Raw genomic sequence first — 23,792 nt, 5'->3', positions numbered from 1 at the left:
AGAAGAAGAAGAAGAAGAAGAAGAAGAAGAAGAAGAAGAAGAAGAAGCATTTAAAGTACTGCAAGTGGAGAGGGGAGGTGAGAAGTTAGCATGTTCTGTGACTTTAAAAAGAAACCAAACAGAAACACAAGAAAAATAAATACAACTACACTAGAAAGAATAAGTAATGAAATAATTTACCCCATCTCCAGAGACAATTAAAATAAAAAATGCAAAGATATTTATTAAGTTTGAAAATAATAATACTACTTTATTTTGGTTTTCCTCCAACCTTTCTGACCATTCCTCTCTCTCCTTTGTGTGATTATCATCCACTTCCCACCACTTCCATGAGAATGTACATCAGTTATCTATCTTAAGTCCTCTTCTTTTCTTCCACTTTCTCTTCATCATCATCATCTCCCCACACAGATTTTGACTTTCATTTCTATGAAGATGATTCTCAAATCATCTCTCTCTTAAGCTCTGATCCATTTCCAAATGAATACTGATTATTTGTACCTCTGTGCCCCATAGAAATCTCAACCTCATCTTGTCCATTATCTCACACTCAAAACCCATCTCTCTTCCCAATTTCCTTATTTCTTTCAAGGACATTACCACTTTTCCAGTTACTAATGTTCACAAACTCAATGTTCCTGAACTCTTCTTTTTCCCTCATGGAAAGGGTTACCTATAATTATCAAACTAGTTAGAACTGATTCTCTCAAAATGCTGGGGGAATTACAGTCTTCAGCTAAATCTCATGTGAAGAAGTTGCCTAGATGGGGGAAGGAGACACTGGCTCTGGCTTTAGCCTAGATGTCCTTCCTCTTTCTCCTTTGCCTAGAGAAGAACCCTATAAGCTTCAAAGGGTTTGGAGGATTTTGAATTTCCTTTAGGTGTCCTTACCACATCCCAATTAAAGTGATGGTAGTGTCTGTATTACAAGACAAGAACAAATTGGACATATAGTCATGGCTCCAACAAAAGAACCCAGAAAAGAAATTGTGCCAAACTAAAAAGAAAAGGACTTCCATCAACCAAGTGCTGTGCATTATCTCTTTGCCACATGTGTTTTCTAATCTTGAACTCAATTTCCCCTGAACTTTGGGAAAAGGAAAGGGAACTTTGGGAACTAGTGGGAAAATGTGTCATAGACCTTAGGGGTGATGTTTTGAATGAATTTCCTATACCACAATGATTCAACAAGTATTAAATAAATACTATGTTCTAGGCATGTTGCTAAGTGCTTAAGATATAGATGGAATTCTTTAAAATGCCATTCCTACCCTTTCCCATCTTGTCTCCTTAGTGAACTAGTTCACTTCTGCATTGTCTTATTCTCTTGGGTTCTTTGACCCTTTTCCTGTAACTGATCTTGCCCTACTAAATCTCATTCCCAGAATTTGCTATCTTCACTACTACTCACATGCTGCAAAATGATGCTCGAGAAAATCATAAAGCTATGCTGATTGTGTCCACTACACATTTATATGATAGTCCCAACTGGGCCCGCACTAGGGCAAAGAAATCCTTTTATACTTCTCAAATCAGTTGATTACCCCACTCACAACAGTAGCTTTTCTAAATTTTTCATCTCTTTCACAGCCTCCCATGATTCTCCCTCTCCTCCACTGTTTTAATTGAGAACCTTGCTTCGTATTTCACTGAAAATATTGAGGGTATTCCCTAAGACTTCTCTCTTTTCACCTGCTCCTCAACTCACATTTCTCAGATGCCCTCTGCCACCTTTGATATTTGTTTCTCATAATGAAGTGACTCCTCTCGTTGCCAAGGCAGAACCTTCTGCCTGAACAAGTGATCCCATTATATCCCATCTCCTCCAGCAGATTCCTCCTCTATCATCCCCACTCTAATTTTCAATGTCTCCCTGTCTACTGACTGCTTTACTACTGCTCACAAAAAAGTCTATATCACCTCCTGGCTCTGTCTACTACTAAGACTACATCCAGTTCCATAATCTGAATAAAGACCTCTTTTGGTCTCTCCCTCCACACCCAGAAAAAACCATGCCTCTTCAATCCTCAAAAATCTCTCACTTGATCCATCCAGTATCCCATTTCTTCTCCCTTTTGTGGCAAAAGTCCTTAAGAAGGTCATCTATAATGAAAAGGTGTCTTTAATTCCTTTCCACTATATTCTTTGCAGCCTGGCTTTTAACCTCATTATTCAACTGAATCTAACCTCTCCAAAGTTACTTTTAATTGCCAAACCTAATGGCCTCTTCTCAATCATCTATCTTGATTTTTATCACCCTTTCTCCTTGATATCTATTCCCTAGGTTTTTGTGCTATTACTCCCTCCTAATTTTCCTCTTATCTGTCAGACCTTAGAATGAGTGTCAAGTTTAGCACTTCTCAATTGTTATTGATTATTCTTTAGAAGTCGGATTGCAAGTATTCTAAAACTAGAACTAAGCTGACTCAGTATATTTAGCAAATAGAACCAGAGCTCTCAGCATTCAAGTATCTTGCACTAAAGGTCAGAGGATAACTAATGCATCTAATGCCCACACAATTGTCCACAGAAATGAAAGGAGCATTTCAGATAGGATTGGGGACTAGCATGTTCCCCTGAGGTTTGTATCATTGTAGCTGTATTACCTTAAGAGCTCCAGAGGCTATATCCCCAATCTATGATGATCTAGAAAGGGGGAGAAGTCCTGTGTAAAGTGGGCTGCTTGACACTGAAAACTAGGTTATTAGCATACCAAGGGATTCTGAGTGAATATAGCACCCTAATTACCAGAGGGGGCTTCCAGAGACAGATGACTGAGGGCTCATTCTTGCCCAGTTGGAAGTAGACAGATGCCCCCCTGTGTGGGTCACAGTTGTGGTGGTTAATCAGAGGGAGCATATTATGGGAATGGACATTATGAGCTCTGGGAAGTCAGTATTCATCTTGACCTTTCACAAATTCAATGTCAATTTATTGTGGGTAGGACCAAAGGTCAACCCTTGTGGTGACTGAGTAATATCAGGTCCCATGGAAGGGGGGGGAATAGAAGGTGAAAATTACATTTCGTCTCTAGTAATGAAGATGAAGAGGGCTGAAATACTTTGGTATGTCAAATTCCCTTACAAAAACCTGGTGTGGCCAGTTAAGAAGGCAGATGGCACCTGGTGCCCATCAATGCAGCTATTCCTGACCTAATCAATGGTGAATTACATAGGGTGAATATATAGGGTAATCAGCCTTATTAATGTGTTTCTTCCCTCTTTTCTCAATAACTGAGACCAGTCAGGTGTAGTTTGCTTTCATCTATGTTGGAGTCTGGTATAGTGTTGTACCTTAGTTGCCCTTCCTCAGGTCTACATAAATTGGTCTTCATACTGCTATGGTCTGGTGAGCAGTTACCTGAAAGAAGCATCATTTCCTCTGGGGATTGGGATACACCACTACATTGATGACATAATATTGACCCAGGTTAAAATGACTGAGGCCCTATAAATGGCAAACTGTATAAGAGACAAGTGGTAGGAAATTAACCTGAAGGAAAAACACAGTCCAATCTACTCATTAAAATTTGGGGGAATACAGTGGATAAGAAATCAGGTAATTCTGGACAGTTCAGAATAAGCTATTGACACGGGCTTCCCTATAATACAAAAAAAAAGAAATTCTAGAAGCAAATTGGAATTTTTAAGTTCTGAAGAACTCACCTTCCCAACTTAAGTATGAATCCCATTCATTAAGTCACCCACAAACCTGCTTCTTTTAAGTGGAATAGGCTATAGCCCTGGAAGAACAAAAATAGACTGTCCAGTATTCTCTCCTCACCCCTCACCACTTATGCCCTTATGACTGTCTATGTCAACAAAGATTAAGCAGAGTGGAGCCTTTGATAGGGACCAATAGGTGACCAGGCCAAATAACCGATAAATGCTTAGAGCTTTTGAAAGTAGCTGCTCACTATGCCACTTGTAAAATCAGTTATTCTCCTGCTCCTGGGTCTTTGTTGCTACTGAGAGGATAATATAAGACCATACTATCATCTTTCACCCTGAATTGCCTATTATGAATTGGACAAAGTAAGATGAGTCTTCAAACAAGGTGGGTAAACACAATAGGTTGGAAATCAATTTGTAATTATGCAAATAAAGTGACAAAATATTCATACCCAGAGTATACTGTTAGTATAGTAAAATCTCTGGGTACAAATATTTTGTCACTTTATTTGCGTAATTACAAATTGCTTTCCAAATGCTGTACTGATGTACAGCTACTTCAATAATATACTGAGTCTATCTTTCTACAACTCTCTAGCATTGACTGATCGATCTCAGGTTTTGTCATCTTTGCCAATTTGCAGGATGTGAGGGGATTAACCTCAGGAAAGTAAAAAAAAAAAGCAATTTTTTTAAAGAAATAAAACTTGTTTTATTTGGTAATTTCAATTGATAAAAATATAAAATATGAAGATAAATTTTACTCATGCAAGGCTACAAAAAAGTAAGAAAATAACAGTAAAAATCAATTTTGTTATTTATATCAATAAATTTGAATGGTCTGAGTTCTCACATTTAAAAAAGTTACAGACTATATTAATAAATAAAACCCATCAATATGTTTCTTTCAGGAAAAATGCTTAATGCAAAGAGATATCATTAAATAAAATTTACAAGGTTGGCCTAAAACATATCATGCAACTAGAAATTCAAAAACAATGTAAATGACAGTAATGATATTTAGTATAAGGGAATCCATTTTTTTTATTCAGAGGCAAAAAAGGTCAGTGAATAATGGGGATAGAAAAATGAACAGCAAATACATAACAATCTTCAATTGTATATTAACAAAATAGTTGGATAGTTCAATTTATAAAAGCAAACATTAAAGCATATTTAGAAATAATTAATTGAATTCTAAAAGAAATACTAATTCTGTATTATCATTTGGTTTGTATGTTTAACCAGTCTTGTTCTAGGAATTATTGAAAAGACTAAAGAACAGTGGGGGGGGAAGAAATTGCTGTGGTTTTCATGTTATTCTTCATTTGTCTCATAATGTATAATTCTATTTAATCTTCTACATCAAAAGAGGATCTTGATGAAGCCACTTTGTTCTTTCTTACTACCAGATTTTTAAGCAGCAACCATATATGGATATCAAATAATTCCACCATAAACACTGCAAGAATTATTCCTCCTAAAATTACAGCTGCTATAGAAGCAATAAGCAGTCTTCCTGGAAATGGAAGTGGTGCATTATCAACATAAATCTGAAACAGAAAGAAAAACAGCATTTCAGATCCTAGTTTTACTCACTAAAGCCAGTGGGATACTCTGGGATCCCCTTAGTTGATAAATTAATAGAAGCTTCCATTTATATAGCATAGTCCTTTTCATAACAATCTTTATAAACCTCATTAGAGGCAGAATTGTCTTCATTTCAAAGATGAAGAAAATGAGACTCAGAGACTCATAAGGTCATAGAATCATATATACATATATATGTATATATATATATATATATATACAGAGAGAGAGAGAAATGGGATTTTAGTAGTTATGGAATCTAACCCTTCATTTTGAAAGTGAGGAACTGAGGCCCAAAGATGTTATATAACTTGTTCAACTTCACTAAGAGGTAGGCCCTCTGTCCAGATGCCTCTGACTTCAAATCTAGTGCTCTTTCCACTGGCCCATTTGCCTCCTAAGTTAAATGATCATCCTGTGTCACATTACTAATAAGATGTTGGAGTCAGGATTTGAACCATCCTCAGCACTTTATCTACCTTGTCACACTACTTCTCTTTAGAGTTCAGTGGACAACAAACCTGTGCTTTATTTGAAATAAATATGCCCATCCACTCTTAGAAACAGCCAGTCACCTATTTTAAAAGAAACATTTGTGCAGGACAGACGCAAAAACAAAATTATTTTAATAACTGGCCACATACATCAATAGCTTAAAAGTATATTGAGTTGATGGAAAGCTTTAGAATTAAGAGGGAAACAGAGGCAAGTGCTGTCATTTGATGGCTTGGGATCTAGCCCAGGAGGCTATGAGAAGCATTGTAGCAAGTGTGTGTTAGAAGAGTCTGAGAAATTTTGGCCTCATGTAATCCAGAGTCTGAAGCTCCTGAAGCTATAGTACAGCATGTGGATAAATTAAAATTCTGGGATGTGAGAGGATTTGTGGCCTGGATGATGGTGCCTCCTAGAAAATATATGCTAGTATACAGTATACATCTGGAGAGCGACCTTTAATTTTCTATTTGAATTATATCCATGGGCCCAGAATTATTCAGAGGGAGCTAGACATTCTGAAACCATCTATCAGAAATGAGATCGCCTCTATGGTACACTAACCTCGGTAACAGAGAGAGGACACATGTCAGGATTGCCCTGTAGGCTCCCAGGAAATTCTTTGCTACATGTAGTGTGGTGGGAGGAGATTGAACAAGGAATTCCCAATCAATTTTCTCCCCAACCCAGTTGATGCAGTCACAGAATGTAAAAGGAGAGGTAACAGAGTTGAGGTGTTAAGGTCTTAAATGAAATATAAGTTAGAGTTTATACTTTGTTGCCCCTTCCCCAAGTGTTATGTTCTCTGATCATAATAGAATTGTAATGCACCTAACCAAGTAAGATCTACTCTCCTCAGTGAATTTTTGTACATCTTTTTTTTTTCCATTTTTTGTATTTCCTTTAGCAAGCTATTGTCTCTTTTTTCATGATTCTCTTACATCACTCTCATTTCTTTTCTCAAATTTTCTTCCACCTCTTCTATTTGATTTTTAAAATCTTTTTGAACTCTTGCAGGAGTTCTTTTGGGACTTGACACCAATTTACATTTTCCTTTGGGGTTTCATATGTAGCTGTTTTGACATTGTTGTCCTCTTCTGAGATTGTGTTTTGATCTTCTCTGTCACCATGGTAACATTCTATGGTCAGATTCTTTTTTTTTTGTTGGTTGTTTATATTGTACATTTTTCCAGCCTTGTTTTAACTTTTGTGTTAAAGTTGGGCTCTGTTCCTGGTGTGGAGGAGGTACTGTCCCAAACTTCAGGTTTTTTTTGTGCTCCTATTTTCAGAGTTAATTCTGGGGACCTGTCAATTTCCAGTTCTTCTAAAGTGATATGTTCTAAGGAGAGGTGTGGTCACTGCTATCTTGGCCTGTTCTCTGGTCTGTGAGCAACCACAAGCACTCTTTTCCACCCTGGAGTGTAAGCAGGATCCCTGCTCCCCTATGGCTACATGCTCTAGTGTGTTAGTGCTCCTCTGTACCCTGGAACTGTGACCTGCATCAATGAAATGGATCCCTATTTGAGCAATGTGACAGAATACTGTACCCAGTGCCGGTAAGGTGTCCTCTGTAACCTCCTTCGACCATTTTTCTGGCCCTCTTACCTTCTGCGGGCTGAGATCTCTAGGAATCACAGTTGCTGATTCAGTTACCCCCAAGGCCTGCCCTGGTTTGCTGGGGCAGGGCTTGCTGTTGACTTGTGCTGAGGAGTGGAGCCTAAGCCTTGATTCTAGTGCGGGCCAGGCACAGGCTCCTGGATTGCTGAGTTATGGCCTACTGTTGGCTTACCCAGGCTGTCCACTTGCTGGACTGAGCTCCACTCTCACTTCAGTGAGACAGATCTTTCCTATCAACCTTCTAAGTTGTCTTGGGCTGAGAAACTGTTTCACCACATCTTTTTGCTGCTACTACAGAATTCATTCTGAAGTATAATTGTAAAGCTGTTTGGACAGGAAATGGGGAAAGTTCAAGAGAGTTCCTGCCTTACTCTGCCATCTTGGCTCTGCCTGATAAGACATACTCTGTAAAAGGTAGTCTAGACAAGAGGCAGCTCTGGTGAATGTGACCTCTGACAGAAGCAAAGGTTCACTTATGGAGGAAGAACTGGAATTTTGTCTCCTCTTTCCTCCCACATTGGTCATAATCATCTAACTTGACCAGTAGAAACACACAATAGGAGGTAGGCTCTAGAATCAAAGGAAGAGACAATTCTGAGAAGCATAATGTTATCTCTATGAGTTAAGACGAGACCTCGCCAATGAGAGCTATACTGTTGAGAGAAACAGGCCCAGGTAATTCAGATGAATGGTCCTTCTCAGAAGAGACACTTCAACCAGGGGGAACTGCTTCCCCCAAAGACATCATCATGAAAAAGAAAGGACATGGGACTCTAGTACTAGAAGTATGAGTTACCTGGGCTATGAGTGTTTATCAAAAGTGTGCTCTCTACTCTATAGGTATAGCAACCCTTCTCACTGACACTTTGTGGATTTCGAAAAGAGTATTCCCTAGGGTGATGGAGGGAATGTTTTGTTCAAACTATGCTGTTTGATAAAATGTTTTCCAGTTGAGCTAATTGTATTAGGAGCACAGCTTGAACTTTAAGAAGTTCAAGCCCACAAAGTTAAGGGTTTAGCCCAGAAGAAATAAAATAAAAAGGACTAGACAAAAGGGAGAATAAATGTGTTTTTTTGGCTTCTTCCTTACATTCTGAATTCTGGATTCACTAGTAAAACACCATCAAGAGTAACGGTGGCTAGAAAGCAGTGGGTACCAACTGGGCAATGCTTCAGCAGACCATTTTAACAGAAGTTGGAGAGTTTGGCTTATTTTCATTTTGAATCAATATACATTAAATCTGTATGTAATGAACCACTCCCCATAAGCCTCCATTTAGTCTATAGATTCAATTAGGTCTAAAAACCCTATACTTTTTTACCTACACTATCCTTTCCCATCCCCCATTCAAACTATTCACCACGACATGCCTGTTTGTTTTCTCCTCTATCTCTTAGATTCATTTCTAACTTTGTAATTTTTCTAGTCAAGAATTGACATTTATTCTCATTATTTTCACTAAGCCTTCAGCCTCCTTCAGACCCAGAACCTGTATTGTACCTGAAACTCTTATAAAGGGAATTATTCAAATGGTGGCACAAGAGCAGAAGTTATAAAGCATTCCTTCCAAAAACTGTGACACCCTCTGCAATAAAAACACAGAGTCCAGGAAAGGAAGAATGACTACAAAACAGCACAACCTATTGAGGCACCAAAGTACATTCCACATGTGGCCAAGTCAACTCATAACTTTCAACTGTTTCTCTTGAGTGTTCACTAAATTGACTACATGGTGAGAATGGATAGGTCACTTTGCTGCTAAGTGAGCCTGACTCCTTTCAGGGATAACATCTCCTTTGGAAGGGAAGCTTCCCTGGGCTTGCTCCTTACTCAGGCTAATAAATACTACTCTCTACCACCTCCAGCCTCACTCTTGGCTGGAGTGCTGCTACAATGCTTTTTTGGCCCCTTGTATCCAAAAATACTTTCTGGTTCAGAAGTCAATTCCTTTTGAGAGAGAACCCAACTCTAACTTGTGATGGCCATCCTATTATATTTCTAAGATTTCTGCTTAATCTTATGCAAAATGAATGCCTAGGGACAAAGGTCCTAAGACACTTGCCTGAGGCAAGTTCACTGTCTTTGCTGGTCATATCCTATGCAATTTAGTTATTCAAAACTTCAAAGGCCTAAGGAAGCCATAAGTTTAAACTATAAGGGGACATGTCAAAGTTCATTTGGGGAAGGGAAACTGTTAGGAGGGAGAAAAACAGGCAGAAGCAGAAGTATAGTATTAAAAAGCACTGTCTTGAAGCCAGGAGACCTGGGTTCCTATACTGACTCATTATGCAGTTATATGACCCTGTGGTCATATAAATGGTTTTATATGGGTCTGTTTTCTAGTCTATAAATCTTCAATGCAAGGTTATTAAAACTTAAAATTTAAGTTGCATTATCATATAAAGAAGATGGTGTAAATACAGGGTGTCCCAAAGTTTTAAGCTATTTGTATTTGTATTAAGCTATTTAAGTTGTACTGGGCTTAACTGGCTATTAAAGCTTAAAATTGCACTAAGACTTTTGGGATATATATTTACACCATCTTCTTTGCATAGTTATGTTGTAAACCTTAAAGTACTATATAAATGAGATCAAGTTTATCAGTTTTAGTACTAATTAGACAAACTGCCCAACCTTCTAACTTTACACAGGACCTGCCAACTTATCTGTGTCCACAATGCCATCCAATGGGAAGGGCCATCATTCTTCTGGTGACTAGGCTCAAACTCTTATACTTTTTTACCTACATCATCTTTTCCCATCCTCCATTCAAATTATTCTCCAAGTTCCGTCAATTTGTTTTCTCTTCAATCTCTTAGATTTACTTCTAATTTTATAATTTTCCTAGTCAAAAATTTACATTTATTCCCATTATTTTCATTAAACCTTCAGCCTCATTTAGACCATACCTGAAACTCAGTAACTAATTTACAAAAGGTGACTCCAGGAATAACTTTCACTCTGAAGTGGTATAACTCAGAACCCTGTGGAAAAATGACATAGAATAATTAGCAACTAGTAGCAATATGAGTCTTCATAATCATTTATGGGGAGTCAGTTATTAGGAATATGTATGGCATAACATGTTTATTCCCAACATTCTAAAGACAAAAGGAGAAACTCTGGGTTATATTAAGGCAGAGGTTACATTGGAAGGATTCAAGAACTGGTTCTTTTTTTTTTTAAGCAGTTAGTAGCTAGGAAATGTAATGTATTTTGGCCCTGGGAAATAGCTAATGTAAGAGCAATGTCCCACATCCCTCATTCCAATTAATATAATTACCAAGAAATTATGTGTCTTCATAACTTTATTAGGGTCAAAATATTCTTTGAGTTAAAGAATCATTGAAAGATGCAAACAATATGTAATTCCCAGACACCCCAATGAATCAATCAATGAAAAGTATGAAGTAGGAATTATTTGAATGAAAGCAGATAATGCCTCATAGGGAAAGGGAGAGGTAGAACAGAGTAAATTATCTCACAAGAAAGAAGCAGTTAGGTGGTGCAGTGGATAGACCACCAACCCTGAAGTCAGGAGAGCCTGAGTTCAAATCCAGCCTCAGACCAAACACTTGACATTTACTACCTGTGTGACCCTGGGCAACTCACTTAACCCCAATTGCCTAAAAAAAAAGAGTCAAGAGAAAGCTTTTACAGTGGAGGGGAAGAGGAGGGAGAGAAGGAGGAATGAATGAATCTTACTCTCATCAGAATTGCTTCAAAGAGAGAATAACATACACACTCAACTGGTTATAGAAATCTATCTTACACTACAGGAAAGTAGGAGGGGAAGGGGAGAAGGGAGGGTGATATAAGTGAGGAAAGATTGGTGGAGGGGGTAGTCAGAAGCAAAACACTTTTAAGGAGGGATAGGGTGAAAGGAGAGAGAGAATAGAATAAACAGAGGCATAGGATAGAGGGAAATACAGTTAGCAATAGTAACTGTGAAAAAAATGTTGAAGCAAATTTCTCTGATAAAGTCCTCAAACATATAGAGAACTGAGTCAAATTTATAAAAATACAAGCCATTCTCCAATTGATAAATAATCAAAAGATATGATCAGTTTTCAGAAGAAGTAATCAAAGCTATCTATAACTGCATGAAAAAATACTCTAACTCACTATTGATTGGAGAAATGCAAATTAAAACAATTCTGGGGTACTACTTCATACATACTAGATTGGCTAATAGGACAGATAAGGTAAATGACAATGTTGGAAGGGATGTGGGAAAAATGCATACCCTTTAACCTAGCAATATTAATACTATGTCTGTATCCCAAAAGAGATTAAAAAAAAGAAAGAAAAGAACCTATGGGTACAAAATATTTAAGTAATGTATTTAAGTAATAGGAGTAAAGCATTAGAAATTGAAGGGATACCTGTCAATTGGGGAATTGCTGAATAAGTTGTAGTATATGATTATGATGGAATACTATTGTAATATAAGAAATAATGAGCAGGATGCTCTCAGAAAAACCTGGAAAGACTTGCATGGGCTGATGCAAAGAGAAATGTACTATGCACAAAGTAACAGCAATATTATAAGATGATTAGCTGTGAATGACTTAGTTATTCTCAGCAATATGATGATCAAAGACAACTCTGAAGGACTTATGCTATACATCTCCAGAGAAAGGACTGATGGTGTCGAATACAAATTGAAGCATACATTTTTACACTTTATTTTTCTTGAATTTTTTTTTGTTGTTGTTGTCTATGTTTTCTTTCACAACATGACTATCATGGAAATGTTTTGCATGACTACACATTTATAATCTATTTTAAATTGTTTGCCTTTGATGGAGGGAGTGGGGAGGGAGAAAGGGAGAGAATCTGGAACTCAAAGTTTTAAAAACAAATGTTAAAAATTGTTTTTACATGGAACTAGGGAAAAATAAAATGCTAATTTTTTAAAAAGAAATAAAAATGCTTAAGATCACAAAAGTTCATTCAGTGACCAAAGCCAGTTAGTTACATCAATTAATAAACATTTATTAAACAATTACTATGTGCCAGGCACTGTGCTAATTGCTAGGAACACAAAAAAAGGCAAAATACAGTACTTGTCCTCAAGGAACTTCCCCATTAGATAATGGGGAAGTCAACATGCAAACAAATACATATATATATAATGCAAACTATATGCCGGATAAATAGGAAATAGTTAACACAGAGAAGGCAATGGAATTAAGAGAGGTAGGAGAAGGCTTCCTGTAGAAGATAAGATTTTAGTTGGGACTTAAAGGAAGCCAGAGAAATCAGTAGTGTGAATGCAGAGAGAGAATATTCCAGGTATGGGGGACGGCCAGACTACCTGGAGTTGAGAGATGGGGTATATTGTTTGTGAAACAAACAGGAAGCACTGGGTCAAAGAGTATGTGGTGGGGAGTAACGTGTAAGAAAATTTGAAAGGTCTTTATTTAAGGTCTGAGTTCTTCACATTTCTAGGGGGAAATGTTTGGGCTGAGCTTATGTCCTCTCAAGTCCTGATGTTGATTTCTTTCAGTATTGCTGTTATTCAGTCATTTCAGTTGTGTCTGACTCTTCATGTCCCATTTGGAGTTGTCTTGGCAAAGATACTGGAGTGGTTTGCCATTTTCTTCTCCAGCTCATTTTACAGATGAAGAAACCATAAGGGTTCTGTTATTCTAAGACCTCAAATACAATTCTGTCTGGGAACTTGCAAGCTTTCAGTCTCCCAAAGTGGAGATATCTCAGCCAGGAAAAAAATCTGATTGATTCCCACCTAGGATAAGATCTGCAAGTTCCTGACTTGAGTTTAGGTTTGAGCAACAGAATTGTTAGCTTGCCCAGTTTGAAATTTCAGTAGATTGCTTCCCTGCTGGTTCAGAGTGACAAAACTCCCCTTTAGTCACTGATTCCTTGCCCTAGTTATTCGTTTGCTGGCTTCAGAATGTTTGGGAAGTTAGAACTGAGACCAACCTCCTCAGGTCTGAGTCACCCAGCTGCTGCTTGCTTCTGAAAGTGTTCTTTGTTATACAGCAAAGGGCTCACTCCTTAGTCATAAATACTACCCATAGGCACAGGTGCTCTTCTCAGTCTGCCCTGGATCTGTGACATGGACCTGGATAGTGAGTGGCAGAACTGCCAGCCGACACCTGCTCCTGTGCCTCATACAAGTATAGGCCCCTCTATGCTGGATCTGAGATGTCTGCTTTCCCTGGTGCATGACCATATGCTAGAATACTCTGCATGGCACACTCCTAGCCAGACCCCATTCCCACTGTCACAAATCTCTCTGGTCTTTGTATTTGTCCTGGGCTGGAAAAATGACTTAGTGTCATATTTGTCTTGGATTTCCCAGTCGAGACCTGGTCTGCTGCATTTCTAGAATTATTTGGATTATTTAAGAAGGAGATGGAGCTTGTTTTACTTTTTTCTGATACTCTCCCATCTTGGCTTCCAGGGTTTTTAGAAGCAAACAAACAAAAGTCTTTTAGCCCAGTTAGCACATGTATATTAAATTACTACTTAGAAACAGGATTGTAACCAGGGTCTGATAAAGCCTTTCAAGTTGATGAGAAAGAAGATGTAATGGAAAGAAATATGGACTGAGAGTCAAGACTTTAATTCAAATCTTTGCTCTAACTATGTAATGACGAATGTCACTGAAGCTCTCAGTACCTCAGCTTCTTCATTGGTAAAATAGGGATAATGTTACTAGTGTGAGTGTTGTTGAGAGAAAATTACTTTAAATTGAAAGATTTTTTAATTGAAAATTGAGAGAAAAGCACTTTATCAACTCTAAAAAGCTATGTAAATGTGAGGTTATTTCTATTGCTGCAGGACTGATTTATGGAGGATCTTTGGCCAGTGATTCAACTGGGGCTAAAAAACAGAAAACATCTCTCTCTCTCTCTCTCTCTGTGTGTGTGTGTGTGTGTGTGCGCGTGTGTGTGTGTGTGTGTATGTGAGCGAGTGTGTGTGTGTGTTTCTGTGTGTGTAGTATTCAACTCATTACCACATGCTTTCAACAAAAACAACAACGACAAATAACAGGGAGTTTAAATTTTTATCCTTCTATATGCCCTTTCCATGCTCTGTGTAGCCTCTAAAGTTCCCTTTTCCCCCTAAGGTCATCCTTAATCATCATTTTAATTAAATATAATCTAAACACAATGTTTGCAGGGAAGCACAGCTTCCAATTTGCACCCTGCCCCCACACCTTGCCATATATATATATATATACGGCAGCTGAGAGTTGACTTACAGTACACCCAAGTATGAAAAATTGGACCTGCCTATTCTACCTCCTAGGTACAGGAAATACCCACCCACACACATACACACATATACAGTTCACATGGAGCCAGAGTTAAATTCAGAATTAAATCAAGGTCTTGGATACACAAAAGTCTCTCAAGAACTATTAATATTCAAATGAAGTCATCATCCTGACATTATGGCCACTACCATCAACAACCTAGATCACACGTCTCCATGACTTGTCATCCTATGTCATTCTTGATCATATATTACCATGAGCCATACCATATAGAATCTCCACAATAGATAGATGGCCTTCCTTCCTTTAGGACTTTTAATATTTTACAGAAAACTAGTACAATTACTGGGCTGTACAAATCTCATTTTCAATATAAAACCAGTTCCCATCCTTTAAAGGGCCCTTTCTAGGATGCACTTTCTTGGACACAAGTCATGGTGACTCTAAAAACTCAAAAAAAAGTGAAAAAGAAATTGTACTCTTTCCATGGATAGAAAATGGCTCCAATATACCTGGAGATAATATTCCTTTCACTCACCAAAAATATTTTCCAGATTGTAAACAGAAGCATATTTATTTAGTTAATACATGGTATAAACTTTTATTCAAAATTATAAAATTAAGAAAATAAGCAAAAAAAAGTATGAACTTACAGTTATGCTCAGGTTGAGATCCTTTGGATTATACACAGTATCAGAAATGGATTTTTCTAAGTACTCTCTCATTTTTGCAGTTTCAGCTGTCATTTTTTGATCTGTAAAATGACCAAGACTTTTTTTCAGGCATGCATGTTTTCCCATCAAAACATTATCATTCACAGTGGTTAAATTCTTTAGCTCACATTTATGTAACTTTTTAAGGCTTACAAAACATGTAATTATTTTATAAATGGGGAACTGAAACCAAGAGAAGTGAAATTATTTGATCTAAGTCACTCTGGTAACACACAATAATTAATTCACTGTTATACATTAAGTACATTGTAGGTTCAATAGACTCTGGGGCTGGCCTGGGAACATGACCACCATAGATAATTCTTCTATGGAAAAAAAATTTATACCAAGTTCCAAACAAATGACTTATGACTGATCTCTTCATAAATTTGAGTCTGTCTTCTTTTCTATTAAAATTGATTAAGCTAGCATTACCAATCTTTTAAATCTATAAAAATAAAAAGTTCAGCATAGAAATATTTAACAAATATTTTAGACTCCCACCAATGTGCTTACTAAGACCTCTGAATCATAACTTTTGAGTTACCAACTATGTCAGGTCTTATTTTAGCATTAGATCTGTTGGCCATTTTTATACATGCAGGATGCCCCATTATACAAAGTACTCAACCAAAGGTTCTTAGTGAATATTTATCTGTTCACCATATTATTAGAGTCTTGAGTCTGTTTCAGAGGAGTTGAGTCACATTAGAAGTCCAGAAATTGTACAGACTTTGCCACCTGTGTTCAATGGATTAACTCATGACTATCTGTAAGAGAGTTCCTCAGAAACCTATTCAAGTTGTGGAGATACAGGAAAATAGGACCAAATTCAGTCACAGGATGAATAAGAATACCTCACAATTTCTCTTCCTCTCTTCTTTGCCTCCTCAACTAATGACAATGCTCAAACATCCCAAAGAGTAATTCTGTATGTGAAGGCAGTATGTAACACCTTGCTTCCCTATAACTCAACACCCTGGAAACAATGGGAACTTTTCTACAGATATGATAGATGGGACTTTTCTTGAACAAAAGGAGAAAGGTTCAAAATCTTCTTTAGAATTACATCACCAATATTTGCACAGATTTAGAACATCACAGTTATCTCCTGTTTGTAGCTCTCCTAAGGCTTCAGTTAGCCACACAGAATACCCTTTAATAATCCTCTTGCATACATAAAGCTTGTGTGGTGATTTCCTTCCTTTTTTTTTTTTTCAAAATACGGGATACTGATTTATTACATAATCATTCACTTGGAAAAGCATTTTCTACCAAATGAAGAAAATGAAACAAATAACTGATCAAGAGAGAAACTGATGAAGTCTACACATTTTAAAACTCCTAAAATTTACACAAAAACTACAGATTACTGCAGTGAGCGGGAGGGAACTAGATCTAAAAAGGAGGGTTAATAACATAATGGGAATGATAATAACACACAAAGTTGTGATAAGGATAACTGAATTATAGAATTGCAGACCTAAAAGGAACCTTAGAGATAAATCTGTCCAACAGTCTCATTTTACAGATGAGGAAACTAAAGTTCAGAAATGGAAATGTCTCAGAAACAAAATAATGCATGTAAATTTCTCTTAAGAATTTACATGAATATGAAATTTTATAATTATTTTTGACATATTTTAACTTATCTTAGAATTATGATTTTTACTCATATACACTGTCGAGTACCAATCATTTCAAATTCCAAGGAGAAAAGCCCAAAGTTAGAGAGATTTTTAACCTATGGCCTGTAAAACTTTTAAAATATATTTTGATAAATATTTAATAGAATTGATTTTCTTTGAAAGCATACATATTTAATGTTTAAATATTATTTAAAACAGCATTTCAAAATGTTATTTTGAGAAAGGGTTCATAGACTTTGCCAGACTACTAAAGGAGTCCATGACAAAAAAACTTTAAGAATCTTTACCCTAGGTTATCTTATAAAGTAGGGTTGAATCCCATGGAGCATCCATAGGAAAGGCTTTGCATGGGCCCATGGTTCATGTACTTGAGTTTGCCTAAGCAATATTAGGAATACACGTGGCTCAGAACTAAAGGACCTATCAGTCTGGGATGACTTAGCAAACCCTGAGTGATATTTTATCTGCCCTCACTAGCCCTCTTTTCTTCCTACCCCACCCCCACTCTCATGTACATTTTACATTGAATACCTTTATAATTCCCACCTTGGAGAAACTCTAAATTTGAGGCAAAATCTAAGCCTCAAGTAAATTTCCCCAGGTTTGATGTGGAGAGTGTTTGGTGGTGGGTTCCCCTCATTACATCTTTTCAAGCAAAACCTAAATGACCACTTGGCAGGGTTGTACCAGAGAGAGTTCTTTTTTAGAATCAGGTTGGACTAGATGGTCTTATGGGGTTCCTTCCAACTCTGACATCCTGGGATTCTGATATATCATAAAGTTTTTGGTATGCTGATTAAATGCTTCTGGTCTCATACATTTTAGTAAAGGTAAATGATTTATCAATTTTCTATCATCTTTGCTATATGACTCATCCAAAGTCTCTGTAATATAGCTGCACTACCCCCTTAACTTTCTGTAAAGTTCAAAATTTATCATATGGGCACATAGAAGGCATATTGAATTTTTGAACTCAAAGAGACATTAGAATCTGAGACCCAGAGAACTTTAGTAACTTATCCAAGGGCACACAGGTAGTGACAGCATTGACACTTAAACCCAGGTCTTCCAAGCCCAAATTCAGATTGATCTTTTCATTGTGGACAGAGTAAGAGAAAGCTTCTGTTCTTCATTTTTGCACCCCTATGTAGTTAAGCATCACTCTCCTGACTTTTATGGGAACCTCATCATCAGTCGTTATTGTATAGATGTAGAATAAAGTAATCTAAATTTATTTGTACCTACCAATCTCTTATTTAATTCATGTCTATGCCCTGTCAAAGTTAATTTCTGTGGTTGCTGTCTATGTACACTATGAATTTTAGTCAAGGGTACTTTACAGTTTCATTTTACAGATAAGAAAATTGGGACTAAAACGTTAAATAGTCCTCTGTTCTTCAGGCTAAAAAACCCCATATCCTCACCATGTTGCTTATTAACCTGTTGATGGACTATAAATCATCAATGCTCCTCCCAAAAGGTGGTGTCCAGAACTTAGCACAGTGCTATAGATAAAGCATGGAGCACAGTAGGTCTATAACTTTCCTTCCTCTGAACATGATCCTTCTGAGCAACTTAAGACCACATCAGCATTTCCGGTTGCCTTATCATGTCACTGACTCATACTGAGATTCCAATCAACTGGAACCCTGACAGCTTTTTCACATGAAATCTATTCTTGCCACAGATTTTCCCATCCTGTATTTACGCAGTTAATTTTTTTTAATCAAGTACATTACTTTTACATTTATCCACATTTAAGTTCATCATATTAGCTTCAATTTTCTATCTTAACCTGTCAAGATCTATTCATATTCTGATTTTTAAGAAAATATGTTAGCTTTGTGTCACCCATAAATTTTCATAATGATATCATTTCCATTTTTTTGCTAAATTTGGGTACAACATTGACCAAACAGTAGTCAAGAGTTATTAAGAAAACAGTTAAAAGAGAAAACACTGACAAATTGAGACAAGTAGCTGAAAATTGAACTTTATATCTGGGAGTGCTGAAATCCTGAAATATTTACATAAAAGAATCCAAATTATTACCTTAAAGCTAAAATGAAATTAGTAGGAGGAAAACAAGAATGGTCACCATTTCTAACTGCTTTTCCAAAGGACTTCTCATGAAGTCAAAGACACTTCTTGTGTATTCACAGGGTCTTATAGATAGTTCTCCATTTGTAAATTTCTAGTCCTAATGATTCTGCATTTAACAATTAAGTTAGAAATAAGCAAATCTTACTGAGTTTCCAGTTTTTCCTCTCATTCACTTCAGATATGGTAACAAGATATGGAGCTTCCATTGGGATCAAGCTATCTTCAGATTTGATTTTCAGAAAGAGAGGATACTGGATAACTGGATACATAAAACGAACAACCTGAAAATGAATTACAAGAGGACTTTTGACCATTGAAGAAATGTCACCATGTTTCTTTTAAACTTTCACATCAATTACACTTTTAGTTCCCTTTAGTAAATAATGTAATTTATTTAAAAATGAAATCTACCTCTTTAGTTTTTTGTTTTTTTTTCCTCACAGAATAGAATTTAGAAACAAAACAAAACAAACTTCTGTACTGGAACAAGAGCATGGATTCCAGGAAATAAAATAAAAAGCTACTTCCTTGCCTCCAATTTCTCAAAACCTTGTAATCTGTCTTTTAATCACATCACACAACTGAAATTCTCCTCTCCAAAGGCAGGCAATTACTCAAGAAAAGGCCAAATATGATGGCCTTTTCTCAATCTAAATCCATCTTGAACTCCATACACAGCATTTGATATTATTGACCAAACTCTCCTCTGAGATAATTTCTCCTCTGTTAGGTTTTTTTGTGATAATTATTTCTTTTGGTTCTCCTCCTGACTTTTTGACTGTCCCTGCTCAGTCCCTTTTGCTGGATCATAATCTACATCACATCCCCCTACTGTGAGTATTGCCCAAAGTTCTGTGCTGGACCATCTTCACTCTCTACTCTCTCTCTTTTAGTAGTCTCTTCAGCTCTCCAGTTTTCAATTATCATCGATATGCAGATGGTCCCTAAAGACACACACACACGTATGTGTGTATATTATATATATTATATATAATATACATATATATAATATATATACACACTCACAATCCAATTATCATCTATATGCATCTATATGCAGTATACACACACACACATACACATGTATGTGTATCTTTAGGAATCATCTGCATACACACATACATACACATATATATATATGCATATGTATACACATACGTATTTATCCACAGTTTCTATTGAGCTCCAAATCCATCTCTAATTGCCTACTGGACATTTCAAATTGGATGTTTCTTGGACATCTCAACTCAATATGCCTAAAACAAAATTCATTCCTTTTCCTTAAACCCACCTCTTTTCATAATCTCCCTATTGCTGTCTAGGGCACCACTATTCCTCCCCTAATAAAGACTCAAATCACAAATTCTCAATTCTTGATTCTCCCTTACCCCATACACCATCTTGATTTTTCTACTTCTACTTCATCTCTCTCATTCATCCTCTTTTCTCCACTGATAAGCTACCACCCAGTTTTAGATTCTCATCATCTATTATCTGGACTACTGAAATAGCCTTCTAATTGCCTTCCCTGACCCAATGTCCTTCCCTCTTACTAGCCCTCCAAAGCTACCAAAGTGACATTCCTAAAGCATAGATCTGACCATGTCAGCTCCCAGCTCAATAAATTCAGTAGGTTCAAATACTAAACTGCTTTTTTTAACATTTAAAACCCACCACAACCTGATTCTAATCTATCTTTCCTGTCTTTGTATACTTTACTACCCTTCATGTGTATGACCCAACCAAACTGTCCTTTCTGCTCCATAGACATGAAACTTCATTTTCTGTCTCTGTGCCTTTTTAACAGGTTCTTCCTCCTCACCTCTTCCTTTATTCCCTCCTCACAACTATCTCACAGAATCTGCAGTGTCCTTCAAAACTCATTTCAAAAATCACCCTCTACATGAAGCTTTTTCTAATAATCCATGCTACCAGTGATCCTCTGTTACCCTGAATTTATTTTGCATATATTTTGTATGTATTTATATGTGTAAATGTTCTTTTTCCCTATGGGATGTATGCTCCTTGAAGAACAAGGTTTGGTTTATTTTGTCTTTGTATCAGTGCTTATCAGTACTTAACAAAATATCTGGATATGTGCTTTATGCTTGTTGATTGGTTAAATGATTACATATGGAAATTTTCAATACTTTCTTTTTTGATTGGAAACATAGAGAATGTTGGAAGTTGAAGGGCTCTCAGGGACCATCTAGTCTCAAACTCTCATTTCATAAATGAGGAAATAGTCCTAGAGAAGTGAGGCATATTGCCCAAGATTACCCAGCCAACTGATGATCAGAATAGCAAGTACTTAAATAGCTTTAATAACTTTATAAATAATAAATATATATATAAATATACTTTAATAATACAAAATAACAATAATATACAAATAAACTTCATAAATGTCATCTCATTTTAACCTCAGAACAAATCTGATGGGTACGTGCTATTATTCTCATTTTAAAGATAAAGAAAAAGAAGAAGGGGCAGCTAGGTGGTGCAGTGGATAGAGCACCGGCCCTGGATTCAGGAGGACCTGAGTTCAAATCTGGCCTCAGATACATAACACTTACTAGCTGTGTAACCCTGGACAAGTCACTTTACTCCATTGCCTAGCCAAAAAAGAAAAAAGAAAAAAAAAAAGAAAAGAAAAAGAAGACAGAGGTTAAGTGACTTGCCTAGGTTTCATAGTACACAGGGTCCCACAGTTAATAATGTTTAAAGTCATATTTGAACTCAAGTTATGATGAGTCCCGGTCTAGCACACTATTACAGAACCTAATCAGGATTAGACTTTAGCTCTTTGTTATCTAAGTATATAGTATATTAGTCAGAAGAACTGGACTCAAGTCTCAGCTCTACCATTTATTAGATTTGTAACTTTGGGCAAATCATTTCACTTCTCTTGACTTCACTTTTTTCCTCTATAAAATGAAAGCCCTTGTTTAGGTAATTGCTAAACTCCCTCCTAGCCCTCACGATCAATGCATCTGAGTCAGCTTTTGTATGTTTTGTTGAATGAGAAGGTATTCGAGTTGTGTTTGTTTTGTGATGTAAAATAGAAAGATTTTCTGGCTTGAGTAAAGTCTCAAGTAAAGTCTACTGTAGGGTAGGGAATATTGACTTGTACTGGAAAGAGTGAGTTGATGAACATTGGGAATCTGGACAATGTAAGTGGATCCATCAGGAAGCATGGGGCTAAGTTGTCAAGATCCTTAAGAGCAATGGTGAAGAGTTTTAGTCTTAATTGGAAAGTTATATCAGCCAATGATAAGATCTAGAGTTAAAGTGCTTTAGAGGTGCCTGAAAATGAAATGACTATCTTTAATTCAAGAAAAAAATATTATTACATATTACTGTGTGAAAGACATTGCGGTCAATAGTTAGTAAGTTCTCCACCAAAGGAGTTCTTCTAGTGAAAGTTGAATAACCACTTACTTGGGACAATCTCTAAGATATCTTCCAGAGTGGTCATTCTATAAATCTAGAATCTTTTCCTTAACAGTGTTCTGTATTCCTTCTCGATCTCCCCAGAATTTTCCACCCTACCCAATAATACTGTTCACAGAATGGCTCCCATTAAGCCATGTCTTTGTCTTTCATTTTGCCACTATTCAATGTTTTCCACACACCCATTGAACTCCTTCAAATTTTGGTATGCTGTCTCATTATAGTCATTACCTTTAATGAAATTATTGCTTCTATGATTTGTTATTTGGCCTACCCACAATTCTGACTTTTCCACCATGCTCCCACATCTGAAACCTTCCCCAAATCTCCTACACACACTTTTTGGCTCCTTTTTGTGTGTTGTGTTGTCTTCCATCTTTAGATTATAAGCTACTTGAGGGTAGACATTGCTTTTTCTTTCTTCATATTTGTATCCTCAGCACTTAGTACAGTTCCAGTTACATAGTAGGTGTTTAATAAATGTTTATTGATGGACTTTGGACTTTATATTAATGTTGAACTCTGCTAACTTCTGGGCAGCTTTCTGACCTGGACTTCTGGGTGGAGAGGTTGTATCTTTCTGTTGCTTTCACAGCTCAATCTGTGGGCTTGCAAGTTTTCATTGATTCCAAAGTTCTGTGATTCAGGTAGAATTGTTCACAGCCCTCCTGGTCTGAGCTCTGCAAGTTCCTAACTAATATATGGGTCTGTTGGCTTTTTTTGTGTAGTTGATTTTCAGTAGAATGCTGCTCGACTCAGTCACTACTAACTTGCTGGGAGATTCTATAAGTTCAGAACAACTAAATTTCTGGTTCCCTTTTGGTTCTACTCTGTTTATTTTACTGCAGGTTTATGTACTAGGGTGAAAATTATAACTGAGTCACTACTGTGCTCCTGGAGCCTCACAGCTTTCTGGAACTTGTTTCTTATTCAGTATATAGCTAGAACTCCACTTGCTCAAGACTGACTGCTCCTCTCTGCCCTGGATCTGTGACCTTGAAGTGGGTAATGAGTGAAAGAACTACCATATGGCACCTGTTTCTGCTCCCAGGACAATTTCAAGGGTCCCTTGGAATAACTTTCTACCCAGTAATTCTTGTCTTAGTGCTCTCTATTGCCTCCTTTTCCATCCCTGAGTACTTAAATGCTCCTCATCCCCACTGTGGCTGCTATGCTGCCCCACTGCACTCCTGGCTATCTCCCACCTCAGAATCTCCAGACCTTTCTGTCTTTGTAAGCTGCCTGGGCTGG

General features: G+C 36.9%; 1 protein-coding gene across 1 annotated transcript in view; it reads right to left on the bottom strand.

Moving 5' to 3' along the window:
• Positions 1-5,023: 5,023 nt before the first annotated feature.
• The window catches only part of CATSPERB (cation channel sperm associated auxiliary subunit beta), a 238,521-nt gene continuing 219,752 nt past the window's right edge, over positions 5,024-23,792 (bottom strand). Inside the window, exons 23-26 of the mRNA XM_027870178.1 lie at positions 19,234-19,369; positions 15,277-15,377; positions 10,281-10,355; positions 5,024-5,224 (exon numbers count right to left, since the gene is read on the bottom strand). Of these exons, the coding sequence (XP_027725979.1) occupies positions 5,024-5,224; positions 10,281-10,355; positions 15,277-15,377; positions 19,234-19,369 (513 nt within the window). The remainder of the gene's footprint in view (positions 5,225-10,280; positions 10,356-15,276; positions 15,378-19,233; positions 19,370-23,792) is intronic.

Source organism: Vombatus ursinus, unplaced genomic scaffold, assembly GCF_900497805.2.
Source record: "Vombatus ursinus unplaced genomic scaffold, bare-nosed wombat genome assembly UNPS02014794.1, whole genome shotgun sequence".
NCBI lineage: Eukaryota > Metazoa > Chordata > Mammalia > Diprotodontia > Vombatidae > Vombatus > Vombatus ursinus.
The sequence above is the reverse complement of the archived record's forward strand: the minus strand, read 5'-3'. Positions and strand labels throughout refer to the sequence as shown.